This window comes from Pimephales promelas, chromosome 11 (assembly GCF_988280905.1).
Source record: "Pimephales promelas chromosome 11, fPimPro1.hap1.1, whole genome shotgun sequence".
NCBI classification, from domain to species: Eukaryota; Metazoa; Chordata; class Actinopteri; order Cypriniformes; family Leuciscidae; genus Pimephales; species Pimephales promelas.
Window position 1 is genome coordinate 6,773,573 of NC_142779.1, and position 24,843 is coordinate 6,798,415.

At 37.1% G+C, this 24,843-nt stretch overlaps 1 protein-coding gene across 1 annotated transcript; it reads right to left on the reverse strand.

Annotated features, from left to right (window-relative positions):
• Window positions 1–444: 444 nt before the first annotated feature.
• LOC120479731 (poly(rC)-binding protein 3) lies at window positions 445–21,471 on the reverse strand. Its single transcript, XM_039672474.2, has 13 exons — window positions 20,864–21,471; window positions 19,982–20,102; window positions 17,650–17,673; window positions 17,471–17,503; window positions 16,125–16,241; window positions 13,759–13,890; window positions 11,860–11,988; window positions 11,417–11,506; window positions 9,937–9,978; window positions 8,010–8,085; window positions 7,077–7,129; window positions 5,536–5,705; window positions 445–3,955 (listed from the first exon to the last, which is right to left on the reverse strand). Exons 2-13 carry the CDS (start codon window positions 20,063–20,065, stop codon window positions 3,598–3,600), a joined length of 1,308 nt encoding a protein of 435 aa, XP_039528408.1. The 5' UTR covers window positions 20,066–20,102; window positions 20,864–21,471; the 3' UTR covers window positions 445–3,597.
• Window positions 21,472–24,843: the final 3,372 nt, after the last annotated feature.

A 24,843-nucleotide genomic window follows, 5' to 3' on the forward strand; every position in this document is an offset into this window, starting at 1 on the left:
GCCTGTCACAGTGTCTGTTCTCCGGTAAACCAGTGAGCGCTGATGACATTTACAAAACCGCAAACATCCACCAGAAACAAATGGTTGATAAACAGGACAAAATAAGACAAACATGAATCACATACAGGGCATGAAAACAGCTTTCCCCATGAGGGAACGTACTTCCAAGTTCTTAGAGACCAGCTTACTTTTACCAGAATAACCCTGTTTTAAGCACAGCCGCATGTATTATTGAAAGACCCACGGCAGCAGATATGCATCAGCACCATGAAAACTCTCTTCTTTTACCTTTTAACTTCAATCACAACAGGTCAGGCACTGAAATGCAAGGAAATAGGGAATTCAAAACGTATAATTGCATTAAAAGTAACAAATGCAATGCCAAGGCATTTTCTTTGAAGAAAAGTAACCTTTGGATATAAAATTAAACCAAAAGAGGGTGAGTACTATTAAAAAGCTGTTGTTTAATTAAAGTCAAATGTCAAAAGCACATTGATTTGTCATACTTAGAAGAACAGTAAAATGTGTACAGAATTTCAAGCAATCTAAAATCAAACACATATACATGAAGCTACAGTTACAGTGCATCTGTTTAATACATAGTTTTTAAGTTAGAAAACAATTTACATCATGTGGCCAGGATTTCTTGAGTAGTGTCCATAAAAGTCCACTATGTCTTTAGGGTAATCCAATCAGAGATTAATGTTTAGCTGTAAATGTTGCACTACAGTGGTCTCAGACTTGCTATCACTGAGGACAGCCTAGGAGGAAAACACACAATCATACAGAAGAACAGATCAAATTATTGTTAAAAACAGTTGTACATCTGATAATTAGCCCTGCTGGGCATATGAAGCAAATAGAGTTGCTGTCACAGTTTCATAGTGTCATTTTTTATAGGTTAGAGAAAAATAACACCTTTTAGGAGATATTGCTTTACATTTAACACAAAGAATAGGTTTTACTAAGGCTTTTCAAACTGGTGTCCTGGGACTAGGGAGTTGCAAGGGAGTGCTACAGGGGTTTAAAGAAAATAAAAGAGAAAAAAAACAAACAAAAATATATAAAATACATACTGTTCACTACTGTCAAATGTTTCGGTGGGTTTTCTCTTATGCTTATCCAGGCTGCATTCATTTGATCAAAAATACAGTAAAACAATGATTAATTTAAAATAACTTTTCTATTTTATTAATTTGTAAAATATAATTGAATGTAATGTTCTGTGATTTCAGCATCATTAATCCAGTCTTCAGTGTCAAATGATCCTTCAGAAATCATTATTTGCTGCTCAAGAAACTGAGCTTATTAGTGTTGATAGTTAATACTTTTGTGGAAACCTTTACACTTTTTTAATCGGGATTCTTTGATGACAGCATTTATTTAAAATGGAAATCTTTTGTAATATTATAAAGTCTTAGTGTCACTTTTGATCAATTTAATGCATCCTTGCTGAATAAAAATTTTTTTCAACAGTTACTGTCAACGTGTACATACTATAATTAAGATGTTAAATATTTTTAATGGCCCTTATTATACTTATAAAATTGCTTTGCAACAATATTCATTGTGAAAATCACTATCAGTAACTTAAATTAAATTGTTCCACATGTTTACACAAGTAGTTATTCGCCGTGCAACTTTTCCATGTGAATATTTTCCAGATATTATTTAAAATATTTAATTTTGTCGTTAATACAGTGGCAATATAAAAACCAGTTTTTTTTAAACAATATATCAATTTTTTTTCCCACACAGTATAAATAGGTTTTAATACATTAAAATATAGAGCTGCTAAATACATTAATTCAATCATATCAGGGGGTCCATGGTTTTAAAAGGACATCATCACAGGGCCCAGTATTGTCTCCCCTCTGACGCCCTGCTGTGCCTTTATTTTACTGCCAATTTCTCTGCAGTGTTGATAAAAAGGGTTTTTACAAAAAATTATATTGATGTAGCCTATGTTCTGACAATGTTATAGATTAAAGTCAGAATAACATCATCAGTATGAGAGGCAGAGCATCACCCCCTCTTTTAAATTACTTTGTATATTGTGATACAATAACAATGATGACAGCCATTCTAATCGGCACATTTAAGATCGCTTTAAGATATATTTATCTAAGAAAAACACACACACAACACCGTGAGCTGCATAGTACCAATAAATCAAGTTCCTGTTGGCTTTGGCTTTTCTTTAAAAAAAAAAAAAAAAAAAGAACAGAAGCAGTGTTAGATAAATTATATGAAGCGAGATGGATATCTCAAAAACTTCAGAATGAAACGGCAAACAAAATGGAAGACAATATAAGGAGTGATTAATCTTGTCATGCACTAGCCATTCCTAGTTTGTGAAATATTGCACAGAGACATTTAAGAGGCTACATTATGCCCTTTTACAAAGTCTTGATTTACTTTTTGGGGTCTACTAGATTCTGTTTTCATGCTTGAATGTTCAAAAAAGTCATTATTTTTTAAATATTTCACATTGTTGCAGCACCTTATTTCCCAGTCTGTCAGTAACGCTCTGTTTAGTTCCTGTCTCTATGAAGCCCTTCCTTCTGAAAAGCACAATGTGCTCTGATTGGTTGACTGGACCCGTGTGTTGCGATTGGACAACCACTTTGAGTGTGTTTCAGGAAATGTCACGCCCCTTACTATTACCATAACCGCGAGTTACACCATGTCCTAACTACACGCAATAAAAGGTATCTTTTCCATGTTAATCAGAGTTTTTGTCCTTACCAGACGCGACGGCGACACACGAAGTTTCTAATTTAGAAACGGTTCCTATTTCTGCGTCATCACGGCTGACAGATCCGCCCAACCAGAGATCTCATTGGATGGAAGTTCTGCGTGTCATGAATATTTAATCATCAAACATGGACGACGAGGAACTGATTGTCGAAGTTCAAAGGCATTAGGTCAAGCGATAATGGATAATTTACCTCAGATTTTGAAAGCATATAATATAGCATTCAAAATGAATTCTATGCAAACGTACAACTGTACTTCATAACAAAATTAGTCAATGAGTGTATTTTGTTAATGTTTTGATTTTTAATAATGTTATTTCTTGATGTGATTATGTCCTTACCCATTTCCAATGCAAGTGCAGGCCAGCAGTGGGCTTTCACAGAGAGACTCCGCCCACACGCTGTTCTGAATGGCTGTGATTTTTGATTGACATGTGGCGTCTCACTTGCTGTCGCTGGAATTTTATCGCGTCGTGTGTAGTAGTTAGGACACGGTGTTACACTACTAACATAACTCAACCTGGCATATGGCTTGGGTGGGAATTATTTAGATGAGGAATATTGAGATGTGTTTGTTCCTGGAAGAACGTTCAAAACTATACAATTGAGGCTTCAGGGAGCCTCAAAAACAGTTGTGCACTGATATGGAGAATAACTCCTTTTGGAGTGACTGTAACTTTGCTGACCTTTTGCTCAAACATCAACATTACAAACTAAAGAGAGTTGAAAATGTAAAAAATAAGAGGGGGCAGTGAGAGACACTCTCAAACTACTTAATATTAATGAACGAATAACAAACAGATACAACATAACTGGTGAGATAATAGACCATGGCCGCTCAGTATGGGGCAAACTTCTGCCGGTCAGATTTTTTGATGCTGGATGAGGTGGGGATCTTTGCTGTGTAGGGCGCGAGGCCGGCCGGGAGGCCTGCGGAGGCGGCCGCGTGCACTGCCAGCAGGGGGACGCTTTTCATGCCAAACAGGCTGGAAACAGGCAATGCGTAGTGGGCACTGGGGAGGGAGGAGATGGACGAGGGGGAGTGGACATTAATAGAGGAGGGAGCAGCCAGCATGGCCATGGAAGAGGGTGTGGAGGCGGAGGAGCTGGACTGGGAGAAGCCCAGGCTGAGGTCGATAGGTGTGCTGGAAGAGGAGGACGATGCAGCCTGGATGCTCAGTTTAGCCATCTCTAAACTGTAAACACACATTCAGATCCACGCAAACAAGGAGGGACGTGAGGACAAATGTGTGGTTAATTGAGGGGTTACGGGTGCACACAAGAGGAGAGAGTGACATGGGAGGGAAGTGAGAGAAATAGAGAAAAGAATAATCAATTTAAGGGAATGTTATGTGTTACAAGAAGGAATAATAATAAGGGTTTAACATGCCTGGATACGAATTAATAAAGGAGTGCCAAATGGGTGAGATGAAACAGACCACATGACTGCTGTCTACAACCTTACACCATTATGTAAAATAGATTGTGGGAAAAGAATAGTTCATCCAGAAATGGTTGTTTTGTCATCGTGTTTACTCACTCTCATGATTTACTTTCTTCTGTAAAAGACAAACGGAGAAATGCTCTTATTTTGACCATATAATGAAAGCGGATGGGGACTTGGGTTGTCAAGATCCACAATGAAAGGATATTCCAAGTCTTCTGAATCATATTGTTTAATTGACGAAAAGGCCAACATTCGAGTTGTTATTCTTCTCCTCCACTGTAGCTCTCAAATTAAATATGATGGCAGAAATTACTTTTGACATTAATGCATTTGGTTATGAAACACATTAGAAACAACTGATGTGATGAGCTGAATGCACACTATTTCATTTTTAAATACAGTGGGTTTAACTGAATAACGATTTAATTCAAACAGAGCTGTCTAGAATATACACTAGTGTAAAATGCTCTCCAAGGCTGCATTTATTTTATCAAAGATAAAGTAAAGACGGTAATACGGTGAAATAGTTAAATAAAATGTGTTTTATTCCTGTGATGGCAAAGATGAATTTTAAAATTAGGTAAACACTTCAAAATAGCCCATAGACTCTAACAATGATAAAACCACTGCTTTAATGAAAAAGTGGAAAACGTTTCAGTCCTATTTAACTATAGGCATTGGGAAAGGTCACATGCAACCAAAACATTAGCCACTTCTTCATTAAAGCAGTCCTTTTATTCTGAAATTGGTGGTTCCCCTTCATTGTTAGAGTGTGTGGGCTTTGTTGAAGTGTCCCTAATTGGAGTTTTTGATCTACACTGGACAATTATTTAGTCAGTGAGTTCAGGCTTCAGTGTCACGTGATCTTTCAGAAATCATTCTCGGCTGATTTTCTGCTCAAGATACATTTCTCGTTATTATGATCAGTGTTAAAAACAGTTGTGCTGCTTAATATTTTGGTGGAAAACATGATACTTTTTTTGCAGGATAATAGAAAGTTCACAAGAACTAGAAATTTTTGTAACATCATAAATGTATTTACTGCCACTTTTGGTCAATTTAATGCATCCATCCATGCTGAAAAGTATTATTTCTTTCAAGAAAAAAAAAAAGTTGTTTTTCGGGGGGGTTTTTTGGGTGTTTTTTTTTTTAGACATGGTCCTTATGAACGATCACAGTATGTAAAATTTAAGATTTTCAATAATTCTTTTGTGTTCCACAGAAGAAGAAAAGCAGCATACGGATTTGGCATTAAATGAGGGTGAGTAAATGATAAGAATTTCATTTTGACTGAGCCTTTGGTAAAATTGTGAGAGGGAAAGGTCTCACCTTGCACTGATGAGGTACTGAGCCACGCTGATGTTGGCTGGGGAGCCTGTGATGGTGACGTGGCGCACTGCCGAACCGTCTGTGGCTCCGGCAATTTTGATCTGGGCACCAGACATCTGGCGAATCTCATTGATCTTACTGCCCTGTCTGCCAATGATGCAGCCTATGAGCTGAGAGACAGAGACACAGACGGGTGAGTAGCAAACAACATCTGGACATTAAAAAACTGGAGGCTGATATTGAACCTCTAGGACATGGAAGTTGTTTTTCTCCACTAAATGGCATGGTACAGCATGATAGTAAAGCCTACATCTTCATTTTTATTTTAATGGTCCCATTTGAAAACATTAGATTCACTTACAACTGAATGAATGTCTTTACAATAAAAACAAAACATAAAACCAACTGGCTTGTATTTTAAAGTAAGGTAAATAAGGCAAGCAGACTTTTCAAGCAAAACACACCAAAAAAGTTCACTTTTAAAAAAAACTTTTGCTGATAATTTACTCACCCCCATGTCATCCAAGATATCCATGTCATTCATGTCATAAGGTTTTTGATGAAAACATTGCAGGATTTTTCTCCATATAATGGACTACAATGGGAACCAAACGGTTCAAGGTCCAAAAGACAGTTTCATTGCAAACTGTTCAAAGGGCTTTAAACGATTCCAGACGATGAAAAAAGGTCTTATCTAGTGAAACGATCGTTCCTTTAAAAAAATAAATAACAAAGTTGAAGTTTTATAAGCTCAAATGTTTGCCTTGCTCTGAGTCTGTTCTGTGATGCGCGTTCGTGACTCTCCTGTTCAAACTCGTTCATCAAAATAAACAAATCTTTTTCCAAGTCAATTCATTCGTTGAATGAGCCAAATGACACGAAAAAAGATTTGTTCATTTTGATGAACGAGTTTGAACTGGAGAGTCACGAACGCGCATCACAGAACAGGGCAAGGCCACCATTTGAGCTTATAAAACTTCAACTTTGTTGTTTATTTATTAAATGAGCGATCGTTTCGCTTGATAAGACCCTTATTCATCGTCTGGAATCGTTCAAAGTCCTTTGAACAGTTTGCACTGAAACTGTCTTTTGGACCTTAAACCATTTGGTTCCCATTGAAGTCCATTAAATGGAGAAAAATCCTGAAATGTTTTCATTAAAAACCTTAATTTCTTTTCAACTGAAGAAAGAAAGACATGGACATCTTGGATGACATGGGGGTGAGTAAATTATCAGCAAAAGTTTTTTTAAAATGTGAACTACTCCTTTAAAATATTTCATTTTATTTTTTTAATCAAATAAATGTTACCCTGGTGAGCATAAGATACTTTTTTTTCCCAAAAACATTAATAAAAGTGGTTGAAAGTAATTGCAAATATGGCATAATTTATAATTCTAATGTATTAATATTTTGCACTTAATATTTTAGATAATGCAATGATATTCAAACAATTGAAGTGTGACTTTAAATACTTTTTTTGGGGCCACTGTACACAACGATAACTGCAACAAACATCCTAAATCTATATCGCATAACTTACATCGTTAGGTATGCTCAGCTCATGAGAAGTGGTGGCAAAGGAAGCCTCCAGACCTATGCAGGGAAATGGGAAGGTAAGCAAAAGACAACCTAATGGCTGACAAAAAAATTGATTTAGAAACATTTTAACATTGCTACACTGCCACTGAGACTGCTCCAATAAAATCGAAAAATCTCACATTAAAATCGCACAATGTATAAAAGCATTAACGCTGCTTTAGTACATGAACGAGTCATGAACGAATTTATGGTCAATTCATGCTCGCCTGGGATTCAAAAACAACCATAAAAGCTTTTCCAGATAGCGCACATTATCGGAAACGTCTATGGAGAGGCTGTCTCTCTTCAACTCCCTGTTTCCATAGTAGTAATTATGGGCTGGCACTTGCAATGTGTGGACTCTGTTTGTCATGATAAATGTGGGCTGCTGTGAGAGTGGGCTTCAGGTTTGCTCAGGAGAATGCTGGCGGTTTGAACAGGTCAGGGGTATTGTGGAGGTATGGAGTGACATGAGGGGGGAAGAGTGTTAAATGTTCATGATGAGTTCACATATAAGGAGAAAGAGGGGTGACACATATGCATCACATGGCCGTCATGATGCTGTCGTCATGGTGCCACGACACGTCTGTAGATTCCATTGACAGCTCAAAGCATCCGAACACAGGCTAACTAGAGCTATCGGGACTGGTCGGTGGTCGTATCATGGCACGGCATGTGCGGCATTGTGCTGGAAGAAGTGTTATGATATTTTTTTTTTTGCCTTACCACAAAACGGCTTCGCCCTCTTTTTCTTCAGAGTGGAAAAGTAGAACATGCGGTGGTCAGACATGACGGATGAAAGAGCGGAGAGGGAAAGAGACAGATCGAGAGAAAGACAGGCAGAGAGACAGACAAAGGGAGAGACAGACTTCCCTGGGGAGCTTTGGGTACGTACCAGGGAAGGTGGGGTTGCTCTGCCCAAGGGAGGTAAGGGGGATATGCTGCATAGCCAACTGGTGAAGCTTGGTCAACTGCGGGGGCAGGAAGGGAGGTTAGAACTAGCCAATCAAAATGGAATTATTTCAGAGGACACTCACATCTACAGACAGAAAAGCACCCATATCAAGTCTCAAAATTGGATTAGTTATCAGGTCCCCCTCTGGACTTACCGTCCACCTCTCCAAATAATGTGATCGAAAAACCCGATTTGCATTTCCTGAAGGGAATTCAAGTGTTTGCGAGGAGGTAGGAAAAGGATTGTGTTAAAGTGTGAGAATACTGAATGACACACGTGTGGTTTTCTGCCAGCTGTCTGTGAGAATCAACAGGCGATGTGACACCGGCTTTGCAGTTTAGAGGTAGTGTTGCATGCAGGACCAATCACAAATCAGATAGATGCAAATAGATGAAAGAAAGAAGACCGATCACAATTGGTTATTATGATTACGTTATCGACGTATGATTACCGTTGGTTATTTTTTTATTGGCAAACAAGTCAATGACACTTTCAAGTTAATATAAAATGTATTACAAATTACAAAACTAAAAATATATAACACACCTGAAATGATCTTCTAAAAGTCTCAATGATCTGGAAGTCTGTATTTTTTAACTTTACTGACTACACAACTACTACTCGATATTACACTGTAAAAAAATATTTTCATGATTTGTAATTCAACATTTTTTCTTTTGTCAAATCAACTTAAATAATTTATATAGTTCAGATAATTGTAAAATCTTGATATTATAATATCAAATAGCAACTGTAAAAAAATATTTTCATGATTTGTAATCAAAACATGTTTTTCTTTTGTCAAATCAACTTAAATAATTTATATAGTTCAGATAATTGTAAAATCTTGCTATTATAATATCAAGTAGCAACTGTAAGAAAATATTTTCATGATTTGTAATCACAACATTTTTTCTTTTGGCAAATCAACTTAAATAATTTATATAGTTCAGATAACATAATATTTTGAGTTTCTGATGATTAAATCAATCTACTTCATTGTATTAACTCAATTTTTCCATTTCAATGAACTTAAAATTTGAAGGCAGCCAGGTTACTTACATTTTTAAGTTAAACCAACAATATTTTTTTTTTACAGTGTACAGTGTGATTATATCTCACAATATAACATTTTAGCTTACAATTCTGACTGTTTTTATACCTGCAACTTTACTGTATCTCTCTCTGCAGCTTTATATTTCACAAAGGGATAATATCTCGCAATATCTTACAATTGCAACTTTTTTTTAATTAACTGCAACTTTACTGTATATCTTGTACCTTCACTGTATATCACACTTTGACTATATCCCGCATTGTGACTTTATATCTCACAATTGCAACTTGAATTGAGACTAAAATGTTCTTCCACAGAACTAAGTTTGTATGCTGAACAGTTTGACCTGAACTGATTGCAGAAGATAGGGATTTAAAACAAGCCCTAACTAGATAGAAATGAGCTGTTTAGGGTTTTGTCAATAGAGGGCTGCTCTGCAACCATTGTAATTACAGCATTCATATGTGAGCGTTTCATTAAACACACATTGTTTACTTATGTCTTGACTAAGGATATGAAATAAACAATTAGTAAGTGATGTTAGTGATGCTAGATACAGTAAGATATTAAAGAAAAGGAGAGCGTCTTCATTCCTTATGCCTCTGATATCCTCGCTCTAAGGAAGGTATAGAGGCTCCAATGTGACCAGAGGGACAGGGATATTGGCACTTACAGTCGGTCTGTGTGTGTGTGAGGAATGCAGTGGTAAAAATGTGGTTGTGTCAGGGGTGGGATGTGGCTCGGGCGCTGCAGTGGTGTTGTGAAGTGTGCTGTGAATGATACTGATCAGACAGTGGGACAAACACTCACGTCTTGGGGTGGAATGGCAAACTGTCCTGGAATAGCAAATGCCTGTGAAACAGATAACACGTTTAGGTTAGTGCAAATAATAACAGCCAATTTGCTCCTTGGTCATTAGTCACAGTTGACATTGTAAGCCCATGGACCGCCTGCAGTCTATTTGATGCGTATTTCATTAAAAACCTAGAAAATCTTTGTGAAAATCAAAAGTGTAAATCCGTATTCAAATAAAATAGTTTTAAAGGCCAATTCACTCTAAACCACCAAAAGCCGACAGATGCAACAGACACTTTGTAGGATCAGTTCTTTTTCCCAGTCGCCGTCTGTTGGCACTCATTTTTGTCGACTGAACACGTGTTTAATCAGCATTTGTTGGGTTGTGAAATGGCTGAGAAGTACTGTAATCTTGGGATTGTCTGTGTTAGTTGGCGCAGTGTGAATTGGCCTTTCACAGGTTGATATTATGAGCACTTTTGTAAAATAACTATTGGATTTTCCATGTTTGCCAGGTTAGTGGCTTCAAATCTCGTTGACACACGTAGTATGTTTACTAGTTATCCACAAGCAAACCTAATTTGCTGTGTAGAATAATCAATACGTTTTGCTCAGCAGGTTTCTGTATAACCAGACTGCTGATCCATATTTTCACTTTTTTAGATGCCTTTTAATTTATAATTTCACATGAATTCACCCCTAAAGAATGCGTAAAACAAACAGTGGTTGGTTGCTTTGTTCGTGTGGACCAGACTTTACACCACAAGTCAAAGTCTGTCCATGTGATTACTTCTTGTCATTAACATATTTAAGAGTGCCAGGTGGAATTATGACTAAACAATGTTAAATTCTTCTTAATGTAACCACAAGGGGGCATAACATGAGCATCCCATGATATCACCAGACATAGCAAAAAAAAAAAAAAAAAATACAAAACTTAACTCCTTCTCAGCATTTTAATCCTCCAGACAAATGGAGCTTGTAGCTGACACGATTTTTCATTATACAGACACATAGCCTTTGCAGTCCTCACCTCAGTCAAACTAAATGTCATGATCACTCAAATGAGCAACAGAAGCCCTTTGGATGACATACCAAGAGGAGATGTCAAAAATAACGGGTCGGAGTTAGTATTAATTAGTATTTTTCACAAGATCTGAATAGAATACTGATGAATGAATTGTTTAGTCCAGCTACTGTGTATACCGCTGTGTTTACAATGATTAGTCAGTTTGACAATTCAAACACCTACAGATGTGAATTAGTGATTAAAAGCCAGTCTGATCTGCATGTTCAAGAGCACTTAAAATAGTCCAATGGCCACACTGGTGACTTACTGATTGCATCTGTGGGTTCGATTTAGTCTCCCGGCTGATCTCGCAAAATAATTATAGTAAATATCCACACTTAGAGTGTCCCACAGGGACTGCAGGGAACATTACTGCTTGTGAAGTGCTGTATCGATTGTAAGGTTTCTGATGGATGGAGAACTCACCGGCGCAGCATGTGTTTGCGACAACACTGTGTGGCTGCCACCTACGGAGGGTTTAGGTCGGTATGGGATGGTGGCTCCTTTAGGTGGCGACTAAACGAGGGAGATAAACAGTCAGGACAAAAGCAAAGGCGTTTAGTCAGTATGTTTCTGTTAAGTTAAGCCTCACTGGATTTCACTGTTCAAAGCCCAAAGTTAATGCGGGCCAGGGAAAAGCCTGCAAAACAAAGGCATCCAAGGTTGGATTCTGGGAACTAATGAAGCAAAGAGGAACATTTAACATGTAGTGCATGCGCTCAAAGCGAATGCAAATGAAGTGTGAAGGTTAAAAAGACCTGGAGATATTCCCCCACCTCTGAAATAACATTTAGACAAATCATGCATAATATAATAGCACAGATTTTCAATTAAAAGACTGATGCGCTTTCACGTGCACGCTCACAAACCTCCAGCATGATGGTGCAGATGTGTTTCACACACTGTGTGATGGCGTGGGGGGTTCCTGAGATGGTCACGGCCCTCTCAGTCGAGTCAGGCAGTAGGTCTCCTGCGACCTGGACCTGGGCACCTGTGCTCTGACACACAGCAACACTTCTGGTCAATACATGCTGGACACGATGATTAGAAAAGCCACAAATGGCATCATTCAAATGTATTAAAATAGTGACAGTTAAAAGGAGAAGGTCATTATCCGCTCCACATCTGCGGTTCTGGATCACCATTGAAATAAGTTATAATTATTTTTTATAATCTTCCGGTATGTTAACTTGGTAACACTTTACAATAAGTTTCATTAGTTAACTACATTAGTACTAAGAATCAACAATACTTCTTCAGCATTTATTAATCTTAGTTAATATTAATTCCAACATTTACTAATATGTTATTAAAATCAAAGGTTGTATTAGTTAACATTAGTTAATGCACTGTGAACTAACATGAACACCCAATGAACAGCTGTATTTATATTAACTAACATTAACAAAGATTAACAAACACTGTAACTAATGCATTGCTCATCGTTATTTCATGTTAGTTAATGCATTTAATAATGTTAACTAATGAACCTTATTGTTAAGTGTTACCGTTATCTTTAAGCTACAATATACAGTGTACAGTATATTGTAACTGTCATGTGCCATTGTAAATTGCGATTAATTTTTGTGGGCAAAAAAGGTCCATTGAAGTCACTTTAGCTTTATTTTGGTAAACCCAGTGAATCCATGTGAACAACTTCAACCCATCGACCAAAAATGCATGCGAAATTTATGATCGTAAGGATTCGTGTTGATTTTGCCTGTGAAAATTGTTAAAGATTTATGACAAATACTGTATATGACTAATTCCACATACTGTTTTTCGCCTACTAGGCATATTCAAACAGTGAAAGTAGTTTCGATGATATATAGCATTTGCATAGACACTTGGGGGTATTAAGAAAATATCATGATGCAATTAACCAATCACATTAGATTGTTCCAGAGAGTATGGATATTTTTGTAATATGGGATATTGATATGGATGAGAGAATATGGGAGTCCAATATTGCACATATTAAAAACATTTACAATAGGACTACTAATGATCAATTATCATTTTTCATAATGTAAGTTCTCAGCATTGAGGAGGTTTACACATTTTGATTGCTTTCCGTAGCCACTTGCACTTGCAAAAAAGTGTGCTATACAGTCCCTTTTGCCACTACAGCTATTCTCATGTCTAGAACTGACATTGTTATCGTCTGGCCAGTTATTTAGGTCAAGCTATTTGGATACTGTATATAAATGTGAGTCTATTTAGGCCTTGGTGTGCCGTCCTGTCCTAGACATTCATAGCAACTGGGAATAAAAGCAGCCAGTTCACCCCTCGCAGCCCTCAGCAGCGAGGACAGCTATGTTTATTCAATGTGATCCACCAGCCGAAATACAAAAAACAAAGCCTTCGAGCAAAAGCCACTGTCCTCATGTCAATTTCAGCAGCTAAATGACAACGAATGGTTGCGCTCGTGAGATGGATCGCTTTGTTTTCCATCTACGAAAGCTGTGAATAGATAAGTTTGAGGAAAAGTGAGGGAGTTCAAGAGATTACAGCTCAGGGGTGCAGCCGTCTCATAACGTGGATTAAGCGGAAGCCTCAGCCGAGCGGCCCCCTGTGCTCAGGAATAAAAAGTTCTGTCTTGATGAGGACAATCAATCATGCTGATGTTAAGTGTTTCTGCCTGCCGCTGAGGCAACGGAAACTAATTGTTTAACGGCTCATTCGGTGCATCATCTGGGAGCCGCTGTGACCTGCATTACAAACCCTGTGCCTTTGCAAACAATTAAACTTCTACCTAGAATATCTACCTCTCTGATCTCTTTGATCTTTGAGCCTCCTTTGCCAATGAGTGAACCGCACTGACTGGCAGGGAAGACGAGGCGCAGTGTCACAGGAGGCCTGCTTGTCACGGTGCTGTTTATCATGGATGCCAGGATATCCTGAAAGAGATGTGTATATATCAGAAAGCAGCTCAATTCAGCTCCCGTCAAGTCATTGTGTCCTTTTTTTTTTAATAAAAACAAGTTTATAAGCCAATTTTCAGGGATACGATAGTGTTTGAAATGAAATCTTCCTCTACACACAAAATTATTGACAGGATTTTACAAGATTTATTTATTTATTCACTTAGACGTTTACTGGGAGATCAATGCATTTGCTGTGCTGTATCAATGTGAAAGATAAACATATCAAGCTGCATTGTGGGACAAAAGCGTAAATAGTTGTAAGTCAGTATTACAGTAATTAGTGTTCCCCTTGGCTGGAAGCTAATTGACTTTTAATTCATTTCATTAAAAGCCTGTGTAATAATGTTACAGAGCACAATTGGCTGCACTGTGCAACATGGAGAAATAAAGCAAGTGACTGACTCGTAATTCAGATCATGGACCCTTGCACCCAGCGCAATAGACTTTGTGCAAAGCCTCCACAGACGCACGCCGGCAAACTAGGAAATTAACTTGCGCTCCCTGGGCGGTTCAGGGCAAAAAAGGAGGCGTGTTACGGCGCAAACAATCCCTGGTGCTATTTTGCAGTTCCAGAAAACAATTGCGCCACTGACCACCAAAAAAAAAAAAAGTCTAAAGCCTGTTGCGCGCACGTTCAGATGCTGTTTTAAAGGGATAGTTCACTTTGAAATTAATTTTTGATATGTTTTAGCCTACCTCAACATCCAAGATGTAGGTGTGTCAGCAGTATTTTTAGTTTTGATATTTTTAGGTCAAATCGTTCGTGTCTATCAGTCATATAATGGAGGTCTATGGGGTCCACCTCAAAGAGCATGCACAGAGAAGTCCAAATTAAACATGATTCAATGACTCGTAAATGTAAGTACACATTGATGGCCTAAGACAGGAAACGAGCGGTTTGTGTGAGAAAACGAACAGTATTTATATAGTTTTTACCTCTTGTAATCACAGCCACAAAGCACCCGCGCCCTCAGATTACTTGAACGTGGCTGTGGTTACAAGAGGTAAAATCTATATAAAAACTGTTCGTTTTCTCACACAAACCGCTCGTTCGTGTCTTAGGCCATCAATGTGTACTTACATTTACGAGTCATTAAATCATGTTTCATTTGGACTTCTCTGTGCATGCTCTTTGAGGTGGACCCCATAGACCTCCATTATATGACTGATAGACAAGAACGGTTTGACCGAAAAATATCAAAATTGAAACTGCTGTGGAAGCAAAGGCACCTACATCTTGGATGTCCTTGAGGTAAGCTAAAACATACCAAAAATTAATTTTAAAGTGATCTATCCCTTTAAGCATGCATGCTTGGCCATAAAACTGACTGTGAACGACGCACATACACTGTAGATGATTCTCTCATATTAAAAACACAAGGAAAATCATTGTTGTGTCCATGACGATGGGAAAAATAGGCATAAAGCTTATGCATTTACCCAATTTGTTATATGCATGTTTAACTGAAGCTAATTTGGGTGGGTTTGTCCCATCCCCAATGTCCCTTCTCTTAAAGAGAATGTGATATGACGCTCTTATTGCTTTGTTTCCCGTTACGCCCAAACCACACCCATGAATAATGAAGCTACTTTAGACCAACCCCTTTTAGATTTGTGTCGAGCGCAAGAGTCATTTATCCCGCCGGTTAAATAGCAACAGCGCCGAGTTTCGCCCACAAAGTTACTTGCGCTTTACGCTTGACACTTGTGTTTTAGATCGTTTAAAATAGGGCCCCATGTCTTGCAAACTTCAACATCGTAAGTTATAGAAATAATAATTGTATTAACAATCAAGGCAGGATGAGTTACTATACTATTTTAATATGATCTTTCTGCATTTAAAACTCATTAACAATCAAGCAACAAATAGGCTATAATCACATGAGTGAAATAAACGAGAACAACAGTATAATAAACCATCAAATAGTACAACAAAAGGCACCCGCATAATCATCCATGGAGTGCAGGCACTACAGAAATCTCACTGTTAAAGAATTAAAAACTATGAAATATCAAGTTGATTCATTTGCATAATACTTTTATATCATTCACTTTATACACTGTAAGAGCTACTTCTGTAAAATGAATGGGAAAGTATAGCAAATAATAGCTAGGAGGTAACCCCACATAGGTATTTTACATATACTAAATGAATTAAATCACCCTTGGCATTATTGGCTCATTACTGCTGGAAAAATTCTGCCTACCTCCTCAAACTTTTCAGCAATCATGGCGAAGGCTTTGAAGATGACCTCAGACGGTCCAGTGATGGTGACAATGCGCTCTGGACTGGAACCGTCAGATATATTAATCCGGGCTCCGCTCTGAATCCACAGAGAAAAGCAGAGATTTTGTGCTGCATCACATTTAATTGATCAATGGCTTCTGGGCTGCCCCCTCGCAAAGTTAAATACCAGATCATGCAGATAATAAGAGGAGTTTGCTCAAACTGAAAATCATCCCATTTTTCCACCGTCTAATTTTTGAAATACATGTGGCCACCTAAAAATAGTTATACATTTAATCTTAATACAGCTGTTCAGCATTAATAGTCTGTACTGCATGTAATTTCAAAGCAATCGTCCATAGGCAGTGCTGGGTAGATTACTGTACCTACAAATTCTAGTTCATTACTGATTCAAAATTACATGACAAAATAGTAGTTAGTAAAGTAATCCATTACATTACACATTTAGGTAATGTAATCTGACTACTTTTGGATTGTTTTTACATTACTTTTGACCTAACTCATTAATCACAGTGAATTGAATAGGATAATATGTGCCACATTGATATAAACATAGTCATACAAAGAGAAAGAAAATATAATCCATTCTTTATCTACAACATGAAGTGCGTTAAACTGACTGGGGTTTGTGAAGGAACTGCAGGGGGTTCCTGAAATTAATCATAAGCTAATAGTTAAATAAATTATAAAAAATTTAATATGTGTTTGAAAGAAAATTGCATTCCAAAGACACAACAATCCATGGTTAAATGACTTTCTGAGTAATCATTAAAATGATAATTATTGTGTTTGTCAGGAGTCGATATGCTTTGTGGCCTCTCAATTTTCCGTGCAATTATAGCCATGACTAGTGTCTGGTCTGTCTGTGCAATTACACAAAACTAGAAGACTTTCTGACTGTGTGGATCATTTAAAACATGAGAAGAACCAAAATTATGAATGGAGAATCAATATTATGAATGATTTACTGCCATTGTGTGAATATGTAATTATGTAATCACTGCCATTGTGTGAATAATACATATTTAATCAATTAAAAGTCACTGTAGTCTGATTATGCGTATTATAATCTAATTATAAGTACTAAATTATTATAGTGTACTAATAATAGTAATTTTTGGAATCTGATTGTTGATTAATCCAGATTATATGTAACAAGTTACTACCCAGCACTGTCTATAGGTAATAAGAAAAACATCAGTTTTAAAAACTTTAATATGTGAAATGTAAATTATGTTTTGGTATTAAAGAATAAATGAAAAAAGACTAGTATTATTTAATCATGAAGATCAATAGAGTACTTACCTCATCTCTCATTTTTTTGACAGTCTCTCCTTTCTAAAAACCAAACCAGGGAAAAATCATTTTAAAAGACTATCTGAATAAAAAACGAATTAATTATGTCAGAATGTGTATATTAAGATTAGATTGTAAGCCATATTAAACACAGTAAGAACAGTGCTTTGAGACTGAAAATTGTTTACCTTTCCAATGATACTTCCAACTTCCTAGAAACACACACACAAAACAAACAAACACAAAACGTGATTCATCTAAATGATTGCATGGTAAACTGTAGAACTACTGGATTGCAGTGTTTCATCTGTCTTCTTAAAGGCCTTAATATTCTACACTATTTATCAAAATGTAAACGTTTTTCAAATAAATGTATTATGCTCACCAAGGATGCATATGCTGATAAGAAATACAGTAAAAACAGTAATATTGTAAACTGTAATTTTAATACTACTGTAATTATTGATTTATTCATGCAAAGCTGAATTTTTAGCATCATAACTCCAGTCTTCAGTGTCACATGATCCTTCAGAAATGTGTCACTCAAGAAACTTTTCTTATTATTAATTTATTATCAATGATTTTTTTGTGGAAAGTGATCGTTTTTTTTTTTAGGATTCTCTGAAAGTTCAAAAGAAAAGTATCTTTTATAGCAGTGTTTTGTAACATTATAAATGTCTTCACTGTCACTTTAGATCAATTGAATGTGTGTCACGAGTCACGACTGGGCTGAGGAAGAAGACGAGATTACGGGCAGCAGATCTAAATGCAGCTTAACTTTATTAAATAAAACAAAAGATTAGACCAGATTAGATTAGAGAACACGAAGAGTAAACGTAACTGTGTGCTATGGCATTTGCGCACGAAGGTACCTCACGAAACAGTGTTGATCTACAGCAAAATAGAGCGAGCTTTGGTGAAAACTCAACAAATATTAAATGACTACAAAACGTTTAAAAGTGGAAAACGTTGGTCAAAAACATTAATTTACATTTTACACACAAACTGACCACCAATAGCAACTTTTTGATACCATCTTTTTTTCTTTGTTTTATCTCAAATGTCACAGAATGGAAAGCACAGGATTGTGGGATATCAAAGGCAGTGAAGGATACATCTATTCTGCCTTCAATCCATCAAATGAAGGTATCTTAGGAGACTGGAAGTTGAGCTAACATCGGATTCAGACGTGCCTTGTTGCCTTCCTACCTTGGCAGCAATTTTAACTTTATACTGAATCAATACTGAAACAGGCGCGTGTAATCATTCAATAAATGAGCAACCATGACAACAGAAGAAAGGAAACACAAATAACAATAGCAAACTAAAAGCCCTTGAAACTGAAACAGAAAATACAACAGATTGTGACAGCGTCCTTGCTGATTAAAAATATTAAAGGAATAGTTCACTTTAAAAAAAAAAAACTTTTGCTGATAATTTACTCACCCCCATGTCATCCAAGATGTCCATGTCTTTCTTTCTTCCGTCGAAAAGAAATTAAGGTTTTTAAATGAAAACATTCCAGGATTTTCTCCATATAATAGACTTCAATGGGAACCAAACGGTTCAAGGTCCAAATGAGAGTTTCAGTGCAGCTTCAAAGGGCTTTAAACGACACCAGACGATGAAAAAGGGTCTTATCTAGCGAAACGATCGGCCATTTAAAAAATAAATAAAACATTTTAAGTTTTATAAACACAAATGCTCGCCTTCTGTGATGAGCGTTCGTGACTCTCCTGTTCAAACTCGTTCATCAAAATGAACAAATCTTTTTTCGAGTCATGACTCGAAGGGTCCTAGATAAGACCCTTATTCATCGCCTAGAATCGTTTAAAGCCCTTTGAACAGTTTGCAGTTTGCACTTAAACTGTCTTTTGGACCTTGAACCGTTTGGTTCCCACTGAAGTCCATTATATGGAGAAAATCCTGGAATGTTTTCATCAAAAACCTTAGTTTCTTTTCGACTGAAGAAAGAAAGACGCGGACATCTTGGATGACATGGGGGTGAGTAAATTATCAGCAAAACTTTTTTGAAAAGTGATTCAAACTTTTGAATGGAATTAAGGAATATCAAAATATATTGATAATAATAAGAAACATTTCTTAAGCACTACTGACAATTCAGCTTTGCCATCACAGGAATAAATTACAATAGAACAAATTTATTTTGAATTTAGTAATTATATTTTAATTCAAAAATAGCAATTATTCCAACCTTTAACAGGTAATGAAGATAAGTAGAGATGTTCATAAGCAGGAAGATTGTGACTTAATTTCTTTTCATGAGAGAAGATGATTGTATAAATGCCACTTTATGCTGCCAATACTATTTCTGAATATGCCATCTAAAAAAAAACATTTTCGAATCAATTATATTGACGATCTGTAATCTAAAATGTCACCTGTTCAATTATAAATCTTTCTCAGTTACTGTATTTATTGCTTGACTGGATGCGCTTGCAAAACACAAGGCTGAAAGCAAACAAGTAGAGCTCTGTGAGCATTGGAGATGTGTCTTACCTTTCCATGCATTAGCAGGCGGATGGTGAGGGTGACATTTAGCCCCCCCTCCGATACTCCTCCCTCCTTCTCATTCATATTCATTCTTCTCTTGGGTCTAGATGCTTCAAACAGACTGTCTCTGTGCACACAAACAGACCAATTTACCCATTCCGTCAGAGCAGATATGAAATGAATTTCAGTGTGCAAACATCTCAACCATGAAAACTCATAATTCTTTCCCATTACCCCTCTCAGCTGTAAATGTCTATTCAGTCGTGTGTTCGTTTTGTTTAGCTGGGTACCTGTTGTTGTGCTCTGACATTAAGTTGTGTGTTATTTCCCTTTTGGACTCGGGTGGGCGAGGACCCGCCTCTAACGTCTCTAATGGTTCTGCTTTAATAGAAGTGGTGTGACCGTGTTTGATAAGACTCAAAAGAGCCACTTGTGTCGTCCGAGGCCTGTGGATCAAGTGATGTTTGTGTGACCATGTCTAACAAGCCCCATTAATTCATCAGTGAGGGAACACAATGTTGGCTGTTCCCAAATTTAACTTTGAGAGTTGTAACAGTTCCCAAAACATCTCCGCAATGGCGAGCACTTTATAACAGAGCCTATTATCATCTGCATCTAAATCGATTCTAAGCCAGATGAGATCACAGAGAACATTCATGGGTGAAACTTAAAAAAATGAGTCAGCATTAGATCAGTGGATTGTTTTAAATGTCCCTTTAATAAGGCCTTATTGATTCCTTATATTCCTCTAATGAGGCCCCGCAGCTATGACAAATAAATGAATGTATTTTCTTTATTTATCAGATCTATTATTCCAATTGAGTCACGATGCTTTCGTTTGTTAGCCCTCTTTGAAAGATACTGCGTTTGAAATGTTTTCAGACTTACATAAGCTGTTAAATGGAACGTGGTCCCTCTTTCCATGACACTCCAGAAGCAGAGGAAATTGCTAAAAAGCTGAATAGATCAAAAGAGAACAAAATGTTATACTGTATGTAAAGATTTATATCGTCGGAAATTATTTCCATTTTGAATAAATGCTGTTCTTTTTTGAATGATCACTGAAAAAGTATCATAGGTTCCAAAAATATATTCAAAAATACATGTATATCCTACACACTGATAATAACTGAGCATCAAAACAGCATATTCGATTGATTTCTGAAGAATCATGTGACACCGAAGACGAAAATTCAGAAAACACAGAAATAAATTACATTTCAAAGTATACTAAAATAGAAAACCATTATTTCACAATATTACTGTTTTTTCTGTATTTTGAAAGGATTATTAGGAACACCATACTAGTACGGTGTTTGACCCCCTTTCGCCTTCAGAACTGCCGTGGCATTGATTCAACAAGGTGCTGAAAGCATTCTTTAGCTCCCATCCCGTTCAAGCTTCCGTTCCACCACATCCCAAAGATGCTCTATTGGGTTGAGATCTGGTGACTGTGGGGGCCATTTTAGTACAGTGAACTCATTGTCATGTTCAAGAAACCAATTTTGAAATGATTCGAGCTTTGTGACATGGTGCATTATCCAGCTGGAAGTAGTCATCAGAGGATGGGTATGGTGGCCATATCGGGATGGACATGGTCTGAAACAATACTCAGGTAGAACGTGGCATTTAAACGATGCCCAATTGGCACTAAGGGGCCTAAAGTGTGCCAAGAAAACATCCCCCACACCATTACACCACCACCACCAGCCTGCACAGAGGTAACAAGGCATGATGGATCCATGTTCTCATTTTGTTTACGCCAAATTCTGACTCTACTATCTGAATGTCTCAACAGAAATCGAGACTCATCAGACCAGGCAACATGCTTCCAGTCTTCAACTTGCAAATTTTAGCCTCTTTTTCCTATTTGTAGTGGAGATGAGTGGTACCCGGTGGGGTCTTCTGCTGTTGTAGCCCATCCGCCTCAAGGATGTGCGTGTTGTGGCTTCACAAATGTTTGCTGCATACCTCGGTTGTAACGAGTGGTTATTTGAGTCAAAGTTGCTCTTCTATCAGCTTGAATCAGTCGGCCCATTCTCCTCTCACCTCTGGCATCAACAAGGCATTTTCGCCCACAGGACTGCCGCATACTGGATGTTTTTCCCTTTTCACACCATTCTTAGTAAACCCAAGAATTGGTTGTGCGTGAAAATCAACTGAGCAGATTATGAAATATTCAGGCCGGCCCGTCTGGCACCAACAACCATGCCATGCTCAAAATTGCTTAAATCACCTTTCTTTCCCATTCTGACATTCAGTTTGGAGTTCAGGAGATTGTCTTGACCAGGACCACACCCCTAAATGCATTGAAGCAACTGCCATGTGATTGGTTGATTAGATAACTGCATTAATGAGAAATTGAACAGGTGTTCCTAATAATCCTTTTGGTGAATATATAATATATAATATTAAAATGTTTTTTTTTTACTTCTGAAAAAATATCAAAAACAATAAAAGGGTTATTTGTCAAATTATGGTGCTCAAAAATTCCCAGTCATGAACAAGACTAAATGAATAATAGATTCAGCATGCATAATATAAAATACGGTGTCTGAATTTAATAATACATTTTTTAAAAAAGCCAGTTCTTTTGTGTGGCTAATAGTTCTGTGTTGTTTCATCAGGTAAATGCATAAAACACACTTCTGCCATCCTGTCTAATCCTCTAGGCCCGGATTTGTTTGGCTAATGCTAAATCCTATTTGACCCATTTCTGTCTTTCCAAAGCTTGTCAACAGGCATCTGTAAACATTCTGCCATCATATAGCATAGTACTAATAAGCCCGAACATAGATATCGCTCACGCTGTTTTTCACATGTCAAATGTATTTAGGAATCAGGAATTAAAATAATTTATGCCACTGGCATTGAAATGTTGATGTACAAAGAAAATGTTGGGAAATTGGTGAGTCAGATTAGTGTTCAAAAAAGATCAGTCTGTTTTAAATACGTAATTCCAATTGCTAAGCCTTTGTTGTTTGTGAACAGTGCTTTATGTTATATTAAAAAATATTGTAAATTCAGTACATTGCGTTTAACATCAAACTAAGAGTACGTTTACAAGACAACAATGTACTAAAACCCATACGTTTTTCCTTTGAGTTTTTGCGTAGACGACAACGTTGTTAAAAAAAAATCCATGTTTACATTAATACGCAAAAACGACTAAAACACGGAAACGATAACGTTGTTGCTTTTTAAAAAACTGCACTTTGAAACCCGTTTTCAAAAGTTCGCATTTTCAGGCCCCCAATCGGCCATTGTCATGTACGGTAAATTAATGACTAAAACACATTTAACAGACACAAAATTTTATTTAAAAAAAACCTCTTTAACTAAATCTATCAATGAATATGTCCATTCAACAACAATATGTAATATTACTGCCAAAAATTATATTTGTATTTATTAACATCAAAATAATTTGTAAATAGTGTTAATATATTATATAATAAAACAACTCAGCGTTAGGATATAGAATGTCGTGTATATATAGACAAAATATACATAAAGTATATGATATAAGATATAAACAACAGTTTTCCCTCAGTCAAAGATGAAACAATAACACTGTTGTTGTCAGAAAAGCATTTACACGCCTCGTTTCTTTTGGAAGTCCCTGCGCGTGAGGAGCAGCTTTGGGTTGAAGTTAGCAAACTGACCTGAGAAGTGATGGAGGTTGAGACGGCGCGAAGATGTCAGCTCTGCTTACCCTGTCAATCCAGGATGAGTTAACGTTTGCGGATCCAGAGTGTGTATGATTCCCTGAGTACAGAGTTGCCCTCCTTTGTTGTCAGTTGCATTCAGAGAATGGACAGATGGCCTTGTGCCCGTACCTCTGGTCGACTGAGACTAGCTTTACTGTTTTCCCCCCTCTGGCTTAGCCTCTGATAAGCCTTTAGACCAGGCTACGTGAGCCCAGAGACTCTTTCAGTACTTAATACTTACGTAGTTGATGCCACGGCACCTTCATCCCGAGAATGGATGCTCCCGGTAGTATTAAGGAATCCCAAGAAGAACAGAAGGCAACAGGTTTTCCATACTTTGGTACAGCTGCCTTACAGACAGCTGACCTCATCAGGGAAAATATTCACCGAAAAAAAGTCTAATTGTGTGACTCATCTTGAAATACGTTGTCCATTCCAGTAAGACAATATGCATGGACAATGAAATTTGAAGGACACAGAGACAGAAGAATATGCCCAAAATGCTTTGCCGAGACCCCCAATCAGCAAAACATCTCCAAATTGACTGTGTCACATCATTATGGACAGAAAGACACAAAGTCTCTGTGGCCGGATTCCCATCCCCCACACCAAGCATCTAGTCCTGCTAATGAGGCCAAAGTCCTGTGAAAACAATGTGGGCCTTTAACAGAAAAAGATGCACTCTGCTCGGCAGCAGAATTTCAAAGTGAATGAATTAGTGGAGCAGAAGTGGCATATTTAATCACTGCCTGCTGTCTGGGATGGAAATGAACAATGGTCTCTGTGGATCTCCTTTCCCTCTCTGCATATGTGTTGATAAATAGTGTAAAATCAAGTTCTAAAACTGTTACATGACAGTGTTATCATTAAAGCAATCAAGACATTGTTTTTTTATTATGTTCCTTGAGATTTTTTTATAATGTTAATACGTTTTTTTTTTCACAAATAAAACCCAAATATACATTTTCAACCTTCATTCTGACCATCTGTCTGAAAAGATACTTTTTTAAGCGGAGTGGCTCATTAGAGGCTTGTTAGTAAATGGCCACTGTTATGATTGGCTAACGTCATTACATAGGAAACAGTTATCAACGCCCACTCGCTATTATCTAAATAAAACCGTCATTTACAGACAAAGCATTATGAAATCTTAGCAAA